We start from the raw sequence: 18,059 nt of genomic DNA on the forward strand, positions 1-18,059 counted from the left end.
TTTCCCTTTCCCCTACAACTAAGTGCAAAGCTGTATTAGGAGTAGGTACGACAATAGTGCAACGGGTGGGGTTTGAACCACCGACCTTTTAGAACTCAGTCGGCTCCTCAACCTGTTGGGCTATTGAGGCTTGAGCTTTATTCTGCGGATAGGGTATGGCGCGCTCTTGGAAAGGCCTACGTCCAGGCAGTGGACGCATACAGGCTGATGGAATGAAATGGAATAAACCATAGAATGAAATAAAACCAAATATTGAAATTAAATAATATTTATTTGGCAACACACTTTTCGCTATATTCTACGTCAATTTTATTTTTATTCTGCTTGTGTAAAGTGGCCAATAGTTCATGGATGTCTAGTATCTGGGGTGCTCCGCCCTCGGCGCTCCGGTACAGCTCGTAGCGCGGCGGAGTCTCCAGCGCGGAGCGCCCGCACACTATGATGTAGGGGTAGCCCATTCTGTGAACAAGGCAAAGTACAAAATCAATAAACATACGCGCCGAATCGAACATCCTCTTTTTTGGAAGTCGGTTAAAACTCGACTGTATTACTTAAGTACAAGTGTAAATTAAAAATTTATAACACCCACGACAAGTGAAGGTTAAAGTAACTAGAAAAGAGCTGATAACTTTCAAACGGCTGAACCGATTTTCTTGGTTTATAGCTAAGAACACTCTCGATCAAGCCACCTTTCAAACAAAAAAAATAAATTAAAATCGGTTCATTAGTTTAGGAGCTACGATGCCACAGACAGATACACAGATACACGCGTCAAACTTATAACACCCCTCTTTTTTGGTCGGGGGTTAAAAAGTAGGTCTAGGTACTCCTAGAATGGTCTATTGTTTGTTTGTTGATTTGTCCTTCAATCACGCCGTAACGGAGAAACAGATCGATGTGATTTTGTGCATGGATATAGTTAGAGATTATAGTATAGGATAGAGATACACTTTCTTCACGTGTTCTTTCAACCAACTGTAATATCTCACTGTCATGGGTCGCGTGGTCATTTCAATCTCAATTAATATTCTTGTTATTTATTGGTTATTTATTGTAATTAATAGTCTAACTATATATTTTGCACGCCATACACAAATGGCAAAATGTGAAGGACCAAGGACCTGTCAATATACCTACCATCATTGTTACTCACATTTGGCAAAAAAAAAAGAATCATTTCATTGATTTCAGTAATACTAGGTTATAAGTTACTGACGTTGTAATTGTCAAAATAACCAACATTGCTGTAGCCTATCGACAGATTACAGATAGGATTGGTTATTAATTCGGCATGATGACTTGAGTAGCGTGCCGATAGCTAGAGATTGAGAGACAACGACCGTACCGTAAATAGGTCGCTCAATAGGGGGGGGGGGGGGGGGGGTTTGTTTTAGTTAAAAAATCAGAATCGTCAGCCTAGTGGTAGGCATTTGGTCCCATTTGCCGAGCTATTGACTCAACTTACATATGTTAACAGTAAATAACATATAACATAAGCTCATTTAACGGAACTTACCTGTCGGCCATCATGAGTCGCTTGCCGATAGTGAGAGCGTGTCTGTCGTCGACGATGACGTCAGCGTGGCAGCCATTTTGTTCTATCTGTCGCGCTATTGACTCTACTTTGTCGAAGCCATGTCCGAGCCACTCTTTTGAGCCTTCCTGATAAAAAACGGACCGAATTGAGAACTTCACGCATTTTGAAAGTCGGTCAAAAGTAAAATCTAGCTACGTCATAGTTATTATATCAACTCATGTTATTTATTGTGTTTATTAATATAATTAATTTATTCTTCATTAAGGTATACTATATTATACTACTACTAGCGGATGCCCGCGACTTCGTCCGCGTGGATTTAGGTTTTTAAAGATCCCGTGGGAACTGTTTGGTTTTCCGGGATAAAAAGTTGCCTTTGTCAATTACAGGGACGCAAGCTACCTCGGTAGCAAATTTCATACAAATCGATCAAGCGGATGAGTATTTAGGAATCCCGCGGGAACTGCTTGTTTTTCCGGGATAAAAAGTAGCCTATGTCCTTCCCCGGAATGTATCCTAAGTCTGTACAAAATTTCATTAAAATCGGTTAAGCGGTTGAGCCGTGAAAGCGTAGCAGACAGACAGACAGACAGACAGACAGACACACTTTCGCATTTATAATATTATTAGTATAGTAAATTAGTAATATTAGTAATTAGTAATTAGTATATTAGTATGGATATAAGATTATTGTAGTTTGTACCTATTGCGCGTAAGTAATATCCAACACACCTAGTCTCTCCTTTCACCAAAGGTTGCTTGGTGGAAATTGCTCTAAGCAATAAGGCCGCCTTTGCATAGAATTGTTTTTAGTTTATAGTTTCTTGTTTTGCCTTGTTTTTTTTCCTGTTTTGTGTGCAATAAAGTCTTCAATCTGTCTATCTATCTATTATTGCCGGCCAAGCATAGGTCTCCGCTCTTAAGGGTTTAAGGGATAGTCCACCACGCTGGACATGTTCGGATTGGCAGACTTCACACACTGCCGAAAACATTATGAAGAACTCTCAGCCACGCAGGTTCTCTCACGGTGTTTTCCTTCACCGTTATAGCAAGTGATATCTAAAAACGCCTAAATAAACTCATAAAGTTAGTGATAATTGAAGTAAGTTAATTAACCTGGATTACCTTAGGTCCGATAACGATTGCGGAGTAGGGAGCGATAGCTTTCGGCCATCGTATAGACTTGTCACTTGATAGGGATTCTATACTGGCGGATATTAACCTAAAATCATTATAATCTACATTATTGTATGTACCTGAAGAGGTATTTCTTAGTTTGTGAGTTTGTATGTAGGGGGATTACTCCGGAAATAATGAGATAAGATAAGATTCTGAAAATTATTATTTTTTCATTTTATTTGCTCAAATGCAGGTTAAAATAGTAATTACAATTCATTTTGGTATCACCACATTTGCCATGGAATGGCGTGCAAATTGCGTGTGTGAAACATTAGGAGTTAACATTACTCAAAGTCCATAATACCTACTCAATTTGAAGTCAAAAAATTCCTTAAGGTCATAAAAATTGTGCATAGATTAGATAGATAGCTACATTATTCTCGAGTGTTATCAATACCTATCACTGTCTAGATTATAAATGCGAAAGTGGATTTGATTGTTAGTTTGTCCTTCAATCAAGGGAGCAAGTTGGTTTTTGGTATAGGTATAGTTTGAGCGCGTGGCACGGTTATGCACAAGCGTCAGGTGTATGTGGCGTGTTTATATAAAAAGGTCATAAGTGCGACAGGTTTTTGATGCAATAGTTACGCGGAAAGCTTCTCGAATTCTGAGGCAGACAGACCGTACATTATTGGATTATCAAATTGATGAAACTTACCTGGTAATCCCAATGCCATAACAGCCCATGTGCAAAGGCATATTGGAAGAGTTTTGAGCTATGAAGTTAGCTTGCAAAGGTTCACTGTACCTCGTGCCTAAAACGAAAGTGTGACCAACCTGGGAAAAATGGCATGAATTTATTATTATTTTAATCATGAATTATCAGATGTTAGTGACAATAATCGGGACCGATGGTTTAAAATGCTCTCCGAGGCACGGAGGCAACGAAAAGGCCAAAGTCGGTCACCCATCCAGTTACTGACTTGAGTCAAAGTTGCTTGACAATCGGAACGATTGATATACGCTGTCTCAAGTAGGCCACATGCCCTTCCGTGATAATGACAGTAAATATGTGAATATCTGCAATATTGTAGTAATACTATATGGGCCAAAGAAATAAAGACCCAATTTTTCTTATTAATCGTGGTATAAACATACCTCAATGCTGTTGACTGCATCTGTCCCTTTCCCGCATTTCTCACAAGTGTTACTTTGGTTGGCGAGTGCAGTGTGCGAGCAAGACGCACATACAGCGAGAGTGTCTTCACCAGCCTCTGCGGGCAGTTGCCACTCGTGGGACAAACTACCTCCCATTTCACCCGTTGGCGCTTGTACTAAAACAACATTTACAAAACAATTAACATCCAAGTAAGTAAATCAATGATTTAGTGTAAGAAAGGTATACAATGGACAAATCTCTATTCTATAAGTTAGACCTGGAACCAGTCTTGTCTTGAAATAATCAGTTACATGACTTAGTATTATAATATCTACATATTGTAACATTTTGCTTTTTAAAAAGCAACTGCTGAGTTTCTTGCCAGCTCTTCTCAGTAGAATTTTCTTTCCGGTAAATAATTATTTTGCACGCACTGTAACCATTGCATAAAATACATTAACCAAAGTTAGCTGTCACAGTATTTGTTCCTATAGATGAGTCAATATCCTAAATATCTTTTATAACAGCTGAATATTATACTGATTTAAGTATAACTAGTGTTCAGGCAAATGTTACCTGTAAACCAAACTTACCTCTGTGTACAGGTAAGTCTAAACTCCTGAATAAGCCTCTATCACTACTCACTATACTATACTATAAGTTTGAAATCTATAGAGCGCACCTTGACTTTGCTTAGACTTAAGTTTTAGTTAAAACAAGACAGATTTATGTCAGTCTTATAACGCTGTCTCGTTTTAACAGTGTCTTAATTCTGAGCAAAGACAAAGACAAAGTAGCTCCATAGATCTCAGCCTAAGTGTTAGTCATTCACTCATTGGAGGAATGTGCTTACATTATCTAAATGTTACCTGTAACCCAAACTTACCTCTGTGCACAGGTAAGTCCAAACTCCTGAATATCTTCTTATAAGCTTCGGTCATTATACTATAAGTGTTGGTCGCGCAGTCATTGGAGGAATGTATACTGTATGTGTCTAACATGCTAAACTCCCTAGAACGCAGGAGCCCATGTTTTGGTCTATGCTCATCTCGGTATTTGTTGCCTATCTGAAATAATTCAGTTTAACCAATTTCAACCGTATGTCAAAGTAAATATAACTGAGTTTGGATTGTTATAAAAAACTGGCCAAGTGCGAGGGTTCCGTACCCTGGTGTTTTTTCCGACATTTTGCACAATGAATCAAAAACCATTATGCATAAAAATACATAAAAATCTAGAAGTTTTAGAATGTACAGGAAAGGATACCTAACTTGGTATAGTTATCTTACTTTGAAAATTAAAAATACCGTTGTTTGTTGTCATTTTAATTTTTTTTGTGATGCAACCACAAATCCACGAATTTCGGATTTTTTCCTTTACTTCTGCTATAAGACCTACCTACCTGCCAAATTTCATGATTCTAGGTCAACGGAAAGTACTCTGTAGGTTTTCTTGAGAGACACAAAAGACGGACAGACAGACAGACAGACAACAAAATGATCCCATAAGGGTTCTGTTTTTCCTTTTAACGTACTGAACCCTAAAAATAAGCATGAACTAAGGTTTGGAATACTCTTCCGCGATCTGTGTTTCCTACCAATTACAATCCGGGTATCTTTAAAACAAGAGTGAATAGGCACCTTCTAGGTAAACGCGTCCCATCTTAGATCACATCATCACTTTCCATCAGGTGTGATTGTGGTCAAGCGCTCACCTATAGTGAATAAAAAAAAAAAAAAAAAAAAAAAAAAAAAAAAAGAACTGAACTTACCTGATAAAGTATGAAGGGCAACTGTTTGTATGACAACGGACCTACATCTGCAAATAGATCAGCTATTGCTTCCTCATGAGTCTGAAAATAAACTAATTTTATTTATTACTTAGTGAAATATAGTGCTAGTGTAATTTAAGGAACACAAGAACAAAGTGTGTTCCAAAAAGAACTCTGAACAGAAAAGAATAGAATAGGTTTTTATTCAAGTAGACTTTTATAAGTGCTTTTGAATCGTCAAAATAATTTACCACTGGTTTGGAATGGTGTTCCTACTGAGAAGAACCAGCAAGAAACTCGGCGGTTGCTCTTTTCAACTGTTCAATTCACAATAATATGCCATACTATACAAGCAATATATGTATTACTGTAAACTAAGATAAGTCAATTGACTGATTTTTAGGTATAAGAATGTTTTAAGTTTCGGTTAATATAATATTGCTTATTAGCTTCACTCATAGGCTAGATTGTAATGTCAGTAATTAATTGCTCTCAGCATTTTAAGATTTAATAAAAAAAAATACTTTGAATAAAACAGATACTTCATACAGAATAAAACAGAAATTAGAATAAAACTGATTTGGAGTATTTTATTTGTCTTAATTTTTTTTAAACATTTTTATCTTACACACTTTCCAATTCTTAATATTAGTAAGATAAAAATAGTGTATAGTATCGTATGCAAAGTAATTGTGACTCTACCACCAGTCCAGAAAGAAATTTCTACTGAAAAGAGTCAACAAGAAACTCAGCAGTTGCTCTTTCCAAATCATAAAGTTACAGTATTATGATGAAAGAAGTGGTGATAGCCAGTGGTTAAAACGTCAGTCTCCTAGTCGAATGGTCGGGGGTTCGATCCCTGGCACCCACCTTTACTTTTTGGAGCTATGTGCGTTTTAAGCAATTAAATATCACATGCTTTAATGGTGAAGGTAAACATCGTGAGGAAACCTGCATGCCTGAGAGTTCTCCATGTTCTCAAAGATGTGTTAAGTCTGCCAATCTGCACTGGGTCAGCATGACAGACTATGGCCTAAACGCGAATGAGAGAGGGCCGGTGCTCAGTAGTGGCCCAAGGATAGGTTGATCTTGAAATGAAATGAAATAGTTTATTTGTTTGATTATGGGATGATAAGGTGTTTACAATACAGAGTTGAGCCAACACAAATTTTTTGACAAAGCAAGTAGTTAAGTAAGTTGATTAAGTACTTTAGGAGTTATAAGCAAATAGATGAACTTAAAGAATGTACTAACTGGTGCCAGCAAATACTTCTTCCCATGCCTGTCTTCAACCTTGATGAGTTCTGGTCCGATGTCCTCCATTCTACCGCTCTGTTCCCACAGCTTAGCTGATGTCAAACATGGCAGGGACAACCTTTGAGCCCCGACCTGGAAAAATTCAAAATTCAAAATATTTTTATTCAATTAAACTTTTACAAGTACTTTTGAATTGTCAAAATGTCTACCACTGGTTTGGAATGCCTTTCCTACTCAGAAGAACCAGTTAGAAACTCGCTCACTATTGGCTACAATGCATTGTTGCAACAAAATTACCATAAATTCAGTCAATCACTACAATAATTGCGATTGTAATAATGATTGATGCAGGTTTTCTGGAATGGCCTAACATACTTCATACATACCTCCTCCAAACAGCTGTGTATTATATTCTCAAGTTTGGTGATGGCTCGTCGGGCTAGAGGCAGGATTGTGAAGAGTCCAGAGCTGGTCGGTCGCACTAGACCACATTCTAGGAGCAACTGAAATTATGTATAGACAATAATATTGGGATAAAATCCAAAATCATAATAAAAATCAATATTCAAAGAGATTTGTCTTGACTGATCTCTCAATGCACAGCCAAAACTACTAAGGCTAGAAACTTTTGACAGTAGGTTTCCTTTACCACATCATCATCATCACCATGATCATCAACTCATTGCTGGGTCACTACTGAGCACAGGTCTCCTCTCGGAATGAGGGCTTAGGCCATAATCCGCCAAACTGACCAAGTGTGGATTGGCAATCTTCAAATTACAGAGAACTCTCCGGATGCAGCTTTTACGATGTTTCACCGTTAAAGCAAGTGATATTTACTTATTTAACGCATATTACTCCGAAAAATCAGAGGTGGGTGCCCGGAATCGAAGCCCCGACCGACAAGGCGGACATCTTATCCTCTAAGCTATCATGGCTTTAGCAAGAAACAGTTAAAAATTATTTTGCTATAATCCGCCAACAGAAAAAATCTGTATGGTCAAACATGCAGTTACAAGCTAAGCACCGCTTACCTCCCCAACCAAGCAATAAAGCCAAGCTCCCAAGCAAGCACTGCCACCACCATTCACATGCAACACCACACAAGACTTTTTCTGTTGGCGGATTATAGCAAAATAATTTTTAACTGTTTCTTGCTAAACATGAACTTCCGCAAAGTAACGCCTGATTCTATCCAATATCATGGCTTTTTTTTTAATACTAAGCGTCTAACACAATCATTGTTTAGGTCCTAAAGCGAATATTAACAGGTTAATTAACGTTTTATTGGAGAGGAATATTTGTAACTTACTTTCTGGCTTTTACATGTTATTTCCGTGTTTTTTATCTTTGCGCCCTTGGGTATTGTGATGACCGGCTGAAATATTTGAGATAGAAATCTCATTTTACACCAATTTTAACACAAAACCACAGTTTGGTTGGTTTGTATTTACTATTTTAGGTTAGAAAAACACAGCTGATCGATTTGACTTTGACAGCTTACGACATTGACAGTTCTTGCGTTTTGTAACTGCAAAGTGCAAACTACAAACCTTCAAAGCCTTCAGTGCGATCGATTCCAATAATATCAGCCAGTCATTTTCTGTTAGTAATAATTAAAAGCCAAAACATGTTCGAAGTAAACCTCGCGCCAATATCTAGATCAGTCTGTGTGCGTAAATACGTAGGTAGCTACCTAGTTACTTATATATAACACAGTTATTGTTGTTGTTCTATTCCAGACTATCCTTACCTATAAATAATTTTTTATCTAACTAGGTATCTAGTTACCTGCCTACATAGTTACCTGAAAAAAAATATGAAAAGGAGATTAAGCGATCATATATTATTATCACATCATAATAGCGAAATAAGGCATTTCGTTCACAAATAACTATCTGTATGTTTACTTTAGTAACAGTTAAAATATTTAAACACCTTTTTAGCAGAAGTGGTCTAGGGGTTCGATTCTGGCTTCTAACTTTTTAGATAAGTTTTAAATATCACTGCCGGTAAATAAGTAGGTTATTGAATGGACTTCGTCTGTGGTGGCGTTTGCTGGCGCGCTTGTTGTGTCTTTTTGGAGTGTTATGGTTTTTTGTTAGAAGTGGCCGGTTTCTGTGTTCTGCTGGTGTTTGTTGGTGGTGGAACTGACTGGGAAGCGCTCTAAAGGGGCGCCGCGTGTATGTCGGCGGGCGCCGGCACAGACGCAGTCCATACTTAAAAATATAGTTTCCCTAACATGTAAATAACTACAAACTTGACATTGGCTAATCAGTGTAAAGCCAGATGAGAGAAAAAAAAACCTTATAGAATAGAGTAGAGTAGTGTAGAGTAAAGTAGAGTAAAGTGGAGTACCTACAGTAGAGTAGAATAGTATAGAACAACAACAGAACAGAAGAGAAGAGCAGAGAAGAGAACAGAATAGAAATTATTTATTTGCATAATGTGTGTCACAAAAGATGATAGTATATGATTACAAGAGTTCAACACATTAGCCGTAGTGGCGTACAAATATTGTGGTAACTAGTTAATTGTACTTAAATGTTTTTTTTTTATTTTTTTTTTTTTTTGTAGATTTACATCAAGAAACCCTATTATAGGATACTTTCCGTTGACCTAGAATCATGTTTGGCAGGTAGGAAGGTCTTATAGCACAAGTAAAGGAATTAATCCGAAAACTGAATTTTTGGTTACATCATAAAAAAATTAAAATTATATGCGGTTCGTACAATGTATTAGGTGTGTACTTATGTATGTAATGGTATGTATGTAAAGTATTATGTATGTAATGTTCGTATTAACTATATAATATTATCTTCACAATCGCAACACAAGAACTGTCCCAACACCTTTCACCACTCTATACCTGTTGTTGTAGACAAGTAACGGTAAAGGCTGTATGGATGTCACCATCCTTTGTACTCTCGTGGGAAACAAGTCAATTGCTATAGTAGCATTTTAACAAACAGGTACCTACCTACTCAAAGTACACATAAGTATACCTAGTAGTAATAGGTCGACGTGACAATCGGGGAATGAGACGGGGCGTCCTAACTCCGATTACCATGTCGATCTGTCGCGAACTATACAAATAAGTAGCTGGTACCTACTCAATTTGATCTACCTGCCCATTTTACTCTTATCTTAAACAGAGTTATTCTGAAGAATGTCGAACGAATTGCTAGGTGATTCGCTTACTCAGTGTCTTTAACACTGAATGATAGCCATCGGGGTTGGTTGATTGTACATTGCTACTTCACTGGGTGACATTAAAATATGGTAACGTAGAGAACCCTCAATGTATTAAAAACCGGCCAAGTGCGAGTCGAACTCGCGCACATATGGTTCCTTACTCGGGTATTTTTTCCAACATTTTGCACGATAAATCAAAACTATTATATATAAAAATAAATGAAAATCTGTTTTAGGATATACAGGTAAAGCCCTTGCATATGATACCCCACTTGGTGTAAGTTATCTTATTTTGAAAATTGAAACACATTTTAATTTTTTTTTAATGATGTAACCACAAATTCGCAGTTTTTAGATTTATTCCTGTACTTGTGTATGGCCTATGTCCGTCTAACAAGCTAACTGTGTACTAAATTTCGTTAGAATCGGTTAAACTGTTGGGCCATGAAAAGGTAGCAGACAGACAGACACACTTTCGCATTCATAATATTATAGTATAGATTTGACCAAAACGAGTGTTGAAGTGGATTTGCGGCGCTCGCCCTCGTACGCTAAAACTATTGATTCTACAAAAAGGTTATTGCAAAAACTGTAGGAAATTTCCTGGTGGGAGGCTTCGGCCGTGGCTAGTTACCAACCTACCGGCAAAGCCGTGCCGCCAAGCGATTTAGCGTTCCGGTACGATGCCGTGTAGAAACCAAAGAAGTTTGGGTTTAATTGAAAACTGCCATACTCCTTCCAGGTTAGCCCGCTTCTATCTTAGCATCATCACTTACCACCAGGTGAGATTGCATCAAGGGCTAATCTGTATCTAAATTAAAAAAAAAACGACAGCCACCGTATATTCACAACAGTTATTATTATTACAATAGGAAGTACTGACCTACTTTACTTTCACCGAAATATTATTAAAGTTGGAAACTTGAAATATCTAGTTATTTATTAAACTTTCACTTCCTGTGAAATAATGGTATACTTAATTTAATACCTATTTAGAGTTATAATAGTAACCATACACTAAACTAATTTCATTTAGTCTAATTTCATTCGTTTTCCCCATACAGAATGCGCGACGGGTATGCTCTATACAGCTACTCTATTTTTTACCCGACTGCGGCAAAGCCAAAAGGAAGGGTAATGATTTTAGCAGTCTATGTATGTATGTATGTACTTACCACGGTGAGATTGCAGTCAAGACTCAAGAGCTAACTTGTAAATATATTTTTTTAATATATAGACTCGCGCTTGGCTACAATCAGTCCTGCTAGCAAGTGATCTATTAAAAACTAGCTGATGCCCGCAGCTTCGCCCGCGTGGATTGGTCAGATCCCCTGCAGCATCAGGATTGAGGAGTTGGACTCCAAATTTTTTATGAAACAATGTCGCAAAGTTCCTCTATCGATTAAAAAAGAAATGACGCAAATCGGTTCAGAAATCTCGGAGATTTCGGTGTACATAGGTAGAAAAACACAACTCCCTTTTTGAAAGTCGGTTAAAAAAGTAGCCTATTTTACGCCCTGGTCAATCCTCTACTTGCCTGTGAAAGTCCCGTCAAAATCGGTTCAGCCGTTCCAAAGATTAGCCTTTTCAAACAGACAGACAGACAGACAGACAAAAATTTTAAAAACGTGTGATTCAGTTATGGTATCGTTCAAATAACCATATGAGCTTAATATGAGGTAGTTATTTCGAAATTACAGACAGACACTCCAATTTTATTTATTAGTATAGATATGCTCCTGAGAAAAGCATATTATACAATCGAAGATTATGTAAATGATAAAAGAGCGTGGATTTGACCTGCAGCTCGCTCCAGCAATGCAACAATAATATTGTATATCAAATCTTTAAAAAGAGCAACCACCGAGTTTCTTGCATTGCATTGCAAGGCATTCCGAACCAGTGGTAGATGCTTTTTACGATTCAAAAGAACTTGTAAAAGTCTAATTGGATAAAAATATTTTGAATTTTGAATTTTTGAATTTTGATGGTGCAGCCTAAGATGAAGCGCGCTTGCCTAGAAGTTGCCTATTCACTCTTGACTTGAAGGTACCCATATATAACCAGTGGTAGGGAAAACTAATGCCAAAAGTGCGTTCTATATCCAAGCGGTTCGGATTAGAAACGAGGAAGCAAATCGTTTCGTATGTATCCGAGGAATTAAAATTAAAATATGAATAATAAAAAAAGTTTATGCACTATGTGAGTGAGATTTGAACCTACGATGTTGCGGATTTTTGAGCGTTGAGCCAACAGTGGCGTGCTTCCATGCATGTGCCTCCATACATGCATAAAAGCACTGCATACCCTATAACCACAAGTCGAGGCTGCTCGTATGGATATGTAAAGTTTAGAATGCAATAACACAATCAATGTTAAAAGGGTAACGTACGCAATACGTACGCACGAGCAAATTAACGCTCTTATTTACTTACCGTAGCGTGGAGACCGTTCACATTACAGCATCACGACTCACGATCACTGAGTTCAGCGGGTCGAAAGCGGAATAGCTACATCAATCATCGCTACAGTCTCAATTGTTGAGTTTGGCTCCATCATCATGATCAATTCATCGCCGGTTCATTACATTACTAACATAGGTTAAGATGTTTACTAACATAATATTGTGGGCCTTTGTTGCTTAAATAAATAAAGATATTATTATTACTAAGCACGGGTCACCTCTTAAAATGAAAAGGGTCTGACCAGAGTCTACCAAGCTGGTCAAGTGCGGATTGGCAGATTTGGAGAACTCTCGGGCATACAGGTTTCCTCGTGATGTTTTCCTTCACCGTTAAATCGAATGATATTTATATTACTATCACGTCATTGAGTTTGATTTAATTTATTCTAATTTTACTGAAGAAAGCGGTGATAACCTAGTGATCAAGACGTCGACCTCCTATTCAGAGGAGTTTGAGATCATTTTTAGGGTTCCGTACCTCAAAAAAAAGCGGAATCCTTATAAGATCATTCAGTCTTGTCTTGTCTGTCTGTCTGTCGGTCTGTCAGTCTGTCCATCTATCCATCTGCCGTATCTGCCAAGAAAACCAATAGTTCCGTTGACCTAGAATCCTAACCTAGGTATCCAGTGCAAAATAATGTAGTACCTATACGTTGTAATGTAAACTGTCTGCATCAATCTACAATGCGTTTGCACAAGCACGCTAATTGCACAAAACTAAGCTCTAATACCATCGAATAAGACCTAAAATCCATTGTAAATTAACAAATGGCCAAGAACTCTCAGCGTAAGTTGGTAAATGGCCAGTCGCCGACCATCTCGCAACCGTTGTTCGCGTATTCAGTTCGAAATTTAAAAAATAAAAAAGTAAGTGTCAAATTCAATTTTTTTTAATTTTTAAAGCTGGACGCGCATTATTTTTTATCGTGTTTTGAGGTGTTATTTTTAATCTACAATCATTTTTTTTTATTGATTTTTTTTAAAATAAAATTATCAGCAAATTTATTAAGAAAACATTATTAAATAATAATTAAACAATAATAAACATGTAAGATAATATTTTATATTTTGCGGTACTATTAGGTCAACGCTTTGGTTGAACGTCCATTCTCCCATGTTTTTTTTTCAAGGCTGCCCATTGTTAAACTGCCGTAAGTGCAAATATTAAGTTTTTTTTCCTTCATATAAGTTTAGAGCGCGTTAAAAACCGGTACCTACTTGGTTTGCGAAGGTGACTTTTTGTACTTTTTCTACCTAATTACACGCTTGGTACGTACGTTCAGTAGTTACCTACGTATTTATGTACTTTGTGAATTTATTTCTTTATTATGCTGATGATAATTTGAATTTTAATTACCTAAGTAGCTGCACCCAAATAAGTACTTTTAAAAATTATGTTAAGTAGGTTTTATATTTTACTAGCTGATGCCCGCGACTTCGTTCGCGTGGATGTAGTTTTTTAAAAATCCCGTGGGAACTCTTTGATTTTCCGGGATAAAAAGTAGCCTATGTGCTAATCCAGAGTATAATCTATCTCCATTCTAAACAGCCCAATCCGTCCAATAGTTTTAGCGTGAAGGAGTAACAAACAAACATACATACACACACACACACACACACACATACATACAAACTTTTGCCTTTATAATATTAGTGTGATATTTTAAACATGATTTTAAATTATGAACTTTTGTTTTAGAATATTTATCTCTTATTATCTACAATATGTACTTACTTAAGTTTATAATTGCTATAGGGTAACTACCTACCTACCTAGATATGTATTACATACCTATGTACTATGTACTACTAACGCTTTCGTCTTAATTACTAGTACTAAGTTTGTATAGTGAACCTTCGTGCATTTTTAACCGACTTCCAAAAAAGGAGGAGGTTCTCAATTCGTCGGAATCTTTTTTTTTTTATGTATGTTCCCCGATTACTCAAAGACCCCTGGACCGATTTGGATTTTGGTCCCATATAAATTTGGTGAAGATCTGATGAATATCTTCGGAGATGGAGAACAGAACTCCTCAATAGATAGGAGCAAATTACTCGCGATCAGTATAATAGCTTAGTAAACAGTAGGGTATTAACTGGGCATAGCATATTATAGTACAGTGGGGCCACTAAAAATTGTGAAATAAAAAATTTTCAAAAGAAAAATAAAACCGACTTTTGAAAATTTTTATTGACATACCGATATATCATGATTTAAAAAAAGTTGGTAAGTTCTTATTTACGTAGTTAGGTACCTATACCCATTGATTTTGAAAGAGCCTCCCTAACGTATTTTTTGTAAACATAATTAAAAATAATATTTACAAAAAAATACATTAGGTACGTACATATAATGGAGATAATAATGAAACATATTCAAGAATAAGATGAGGAGCTGGATAACAAAACAGTATAATCCCACTTCTGATCCAAATAACTACTTTTGATTCGGCTGTTTTTGATCCACTGTTGTCTTATTCAAGCACAGTACCTACTTGAAAGCTTCATAAAACATGGTTTTTGACTAAAGCAGCCTTAGATTAAGGTTTATGTTATGTAGGAATAGCCCTTCTATAGGTAGGTAATAATTTTTTTTAAAGAATATTAGCCATTTACTAACATTCCCCTTTCCCCTCCAACTAAGCGTAAAGCTTGTGCCAGGAGTGGGTACGACAATAGTGCAACGGGTGGGGTTTGAACCGCCGACCTTTCGGATTTCAGTCCGCTCCTATAACCGTTGAGCTATTGAGGCTTTAATTTAATGACTATTTCAATAGTAAAGCGTCTCAAAACAATCAATTTGAACATTCAACCACAGTTTGACGCTAGCGAGCGCAAAATGGAACAGTGTTGCAACTCGTAATAAAGGTAGGTACATAATCTACGCTACGAACAATACTTATTTACTTAGTAATTTTCGTAATTTTCGTCAATTTTTGATGTATACTAGGTAATCTAATCTATATACATATAATAAAATTGTAGAAAAGTGGTGTCTGTACAATGGAAATATATAAAAAAAAGTAGCAGGGGTTGTTATTATATCAATGCCGAACCCGAAATTGTAATTAATTTTTTTTGTCTGTTTGTCTGTGTGTTTGTGCACGCTAATATTAGAAACGGCTTATTCGATTTAGATACGGTTTTCACTAATATATTGTAGTAAGCTTCACTTAACATTTGGTGTTTATTTCATGTCAATCGGTTCATAAACAAAAAAGTTGTCAATTTAAAGAATCACGGTGAACACTATTCCACGCGAACGAAGTCGCGGGCACAGCTAGTCTATATTAATATTACACGTAAATGCGAAAGTGTGTCTGTTTGATTGATTTTGACGGCTTGCATCCCGGATACCGATAATAAAGACTACTTTTCATCTCGGAAAATCAAAGAGTTGCCACGGGGTTGCAAAAAGCCTATTAATTATACCTACCACGAGGATAGAGTCGCGGGTATCATCTAGTATTGTAAAACTACGATAGACTGGATAATATCAATGTAATTAATACAAACCTGATCGTATCTCCTCAACTATTGTTGTAGTTAGTAACCACAGAGGAGTGCAACATCGGATGTCTGACTGACTGAAAGTAGGTTTACATAATAAGTACCTCTAACAAAACTTTGTGTTTATTTCGCTGATTCATTTTAAGATTCAAAATTGACAAAATTGGCTCATTTTTGCGCAACGGATCAGCCTGACTGTCCAGCGTGGAAATGCAGCCAATATTCTTGGCACCATTCCACGCGGGCATGATTTTTATAGTAATTAGATATGGCTCGCTTTAAGTTTTAATAATGTAATATTTTCATTAAAAAATCGGCCAAGTGCGAGTCAGACTCGCGCACTGAGGGTTTCGTACTCGGGTATTTTTTCCAACATTTTGCACGATAAATCATAAACATTGTGCATAAAAATAAATAAAAATTTGTTTTAGAATATACAGGTAAAGTACTTTCATTGACACCCCACTTGGTATAGTTATCTTACTTTGAAAATTGAAACACATTTTAATTTTCATGATTCTAGGTCAACGGGAAGTACCCTATAGGTTTCTTGACAGACACGACGGACAGACAGACAGAAAGGGTAGGTAGGTTTTCCTTTCCTTCCTATAAGGGTTCCGTTTTTCCTTTTGAGGTACGGAACCCTAGAAAGGTCTTAAGAATCACCGTATATAATTTGGAAACCTTCAAAGCGCAAGTGAATAGGCACCTTCAAGGCAAGCAAGGCCAACTTAGACCTCATTCATAGTTCCCTTTAGACATAATTGCAGCCAAGGGCAAGACTGACATGAATTCGATTAAAAAAACCAGCCAAGTTCGAGTCAGACTCGCGCACCGAGGGTTCCGTACTCGGGTATTTTTCCGACATATTGCACGATAAATCGAAAACTACTAACTATAAAAATAAATAAAGATCAGTTTTAGAATTTCCAAGTAAAGCCCTATCATATTATGATACCCCACTTGGTATAGTTATCTTACTTTGAATTTTAGCACACATTTTAATTTTTTTTTGTGATGTATCCAAATATTCGCGGTTTTCGGATTTTTTTCTTTTACTTCAACTCTACTTGTGCTATAAGACCTATCTAAATGCCAAATTTCATGATTCTAGGGCAACGAGAAGTACCCAATAGGTTTTCTTGACAGACACGATAGACGGACAGACAGACAGACAACAAAGTGATCCTATAAGGGTTCCGTTTTTCCTTTTGAGGTATGGAACCCTAAAAACCAAATAAATATCGTACTAAAATGAATCTAACAACTATATGTCGCAAAGTTAAGTAAATACTCTACGAATTTAAAAGTACACGCTTTCTCTAGAAAGTGATTGTAATTGTGAATAAGCATAACATTTCAATCGTCGATTAGATTCATTCTCTTTGTGAATGTTTTTCCGGCTGTAAGGTAATTTAGTTGTTTGACAAATAAAGTAGGTTACAACAATATTTTACAGTTAACTAAATAATGTCTGCGACTTCGTCCGCGTGGATTTACCTAGATTTTTTTAAACCCGGAGGAACTATTTCATTTTCCGGGATAAAAAGTTTCCGGGACGCAAGCTATTTATGTACCAAATTTCGTATAAATCGGTTAAAACGTGAACTCTTTAATTTTCCGGGATACAAAGTAGCCTATGTCCGTCCCCGGGATGTAAGCTAACTCTGTACCTTTCATTAAAATCAGTTAAATCTATACTAATAAATAAAATTGGAGTGTCTGTCTGTAATTTCGAAATAACTACCTCATATTAAGCTCATAGGGTTATTTGAACGATACCTTAACTGAATCACACGTTTTTAAAATTTTTGTCTGTCTGTCTGTCTGTCCGTCTGTCTGTCTGTCTGTTTGAAAAGGCTAATCTTTGGAACGGCTGAACCGATTTTGACGGGATTTTCACAGACAAGTAGAGGATTGACCAGGGTGTAACATAGGCTACTTTTTTAACCGACTTTCAAAAAGGGAGTTGTGTTTCTCTACCTATGTACACCGAAATCTCTGAGATTTCTGAACCGATTTGCGTAATTTTTTTTTTAATCGATAG

General features: G+C 36.7%; 2 protein-coding genes across 5 annotated transcripts in view; one reads left to right on the forward strand and one right to left on the reverse strand.

Annotated features, from left to right (window-relative positions):
* Positions 1–261: 261 nt before the first annotated feature.
* LOC123878830 (probable proline--tRNA ligase, mitochondrial) lies at positions 262–8,334 on the reverse strand. Of its 2 annotated transcripts, none has more exons than XM_045926175.1 (10): positions 8,156–8,334; positions 7,230–7,346; positions 6,841–6,975; positions 5,587–5,667; positions 4,702–4,882; positions 3,815–3,990; positions 3,375–3,493; positions 2,663–2,759; positions 1,517–1,662; positions 262–459 (listed from the first exon to the last, which is right to left on the reverse strand). In XM_045926175.1, the coding sequence occupies exons 1-10, from the start codon at positions 8,246–8,248 to the stop codon at positions 270–272; spliced, it is 1,335 nt and encodes a 444-aa protein (XP_045782131.1). In that variant the 5' UTR covers positions 8,249–8,334; the 3' UTR covers positions 262–269. The 2 variants fall into 2 exon arrangements, 1 of the variants encoding a protein (XP_045782131.1); XR_006798889.1 differs by having other exon boundaries at positions 327–459; positions 1,517–1,673; positions 2,658–2,759.
* A 4,911-nt stretch (positions 8,335–13,245) lies between these two features.
* The window catches only part of LOC123878840 (GILT-like protein 1), a 33,771-nt gene continuing 28,957 nt past the window's right edge, over positions 13,246–18,059 (forward strand). The window contains exon 1 of one of the 3 annotated variants that reach the window (XM_045926191.1): positions 13,246–13,369. In XM_045926191.1, the coding sequence (XP_045782147.1) occupies positions 13,271–13,369 (99 nt within the window). In that variant the 5' untranslated portion in view covers positions 13,246–13,270. Of the gene's footprint in view, positions 13,374–18,059 lie in introns of all 3 variants that reach the window. The other 2 variants (XM_045926194.1, XM_045926193.1) reach the window with 2 other exon arrangements.

Source organism: Maniola jurtina, chromosome 26, assembly GCF_905333055.1.
Source record: "Maniola jurtina chromosome 26, ilManJurt1.1, whole genome shotgun sequence".
NCBI lineage: Eukaryota > Metazoa > Arthropoda > Insecta > Lepidoptera > Nymphalidae > Maniola > Maniola jurtina.

Excerpts from the sequence above, each read along its gene's own strand:
- LOC123878830 (XM_045926175.1), bottom strand. The coding sequence starts at position 8,248 with ATGAGATTTCTATCTCAAATATTTCAGCCGGTCATCACAATACCCAAG. Across the intron at positions 7,347-8,155 it reads TAACATGTAAAAGCCAGAAA|TTGCTCCTAGAATGTGGTCT; the intron begins GTAAGTTACAAA and ends ACATAATTTCAG. Across the intron at positions 6,976-7,229 it reads TACACAGCTGTTTGGAGGAG|GTCGGGGCTCAAAGGTTGTC; the intron begins GTATGTATGAAG and ends GAATTTTTCCAG.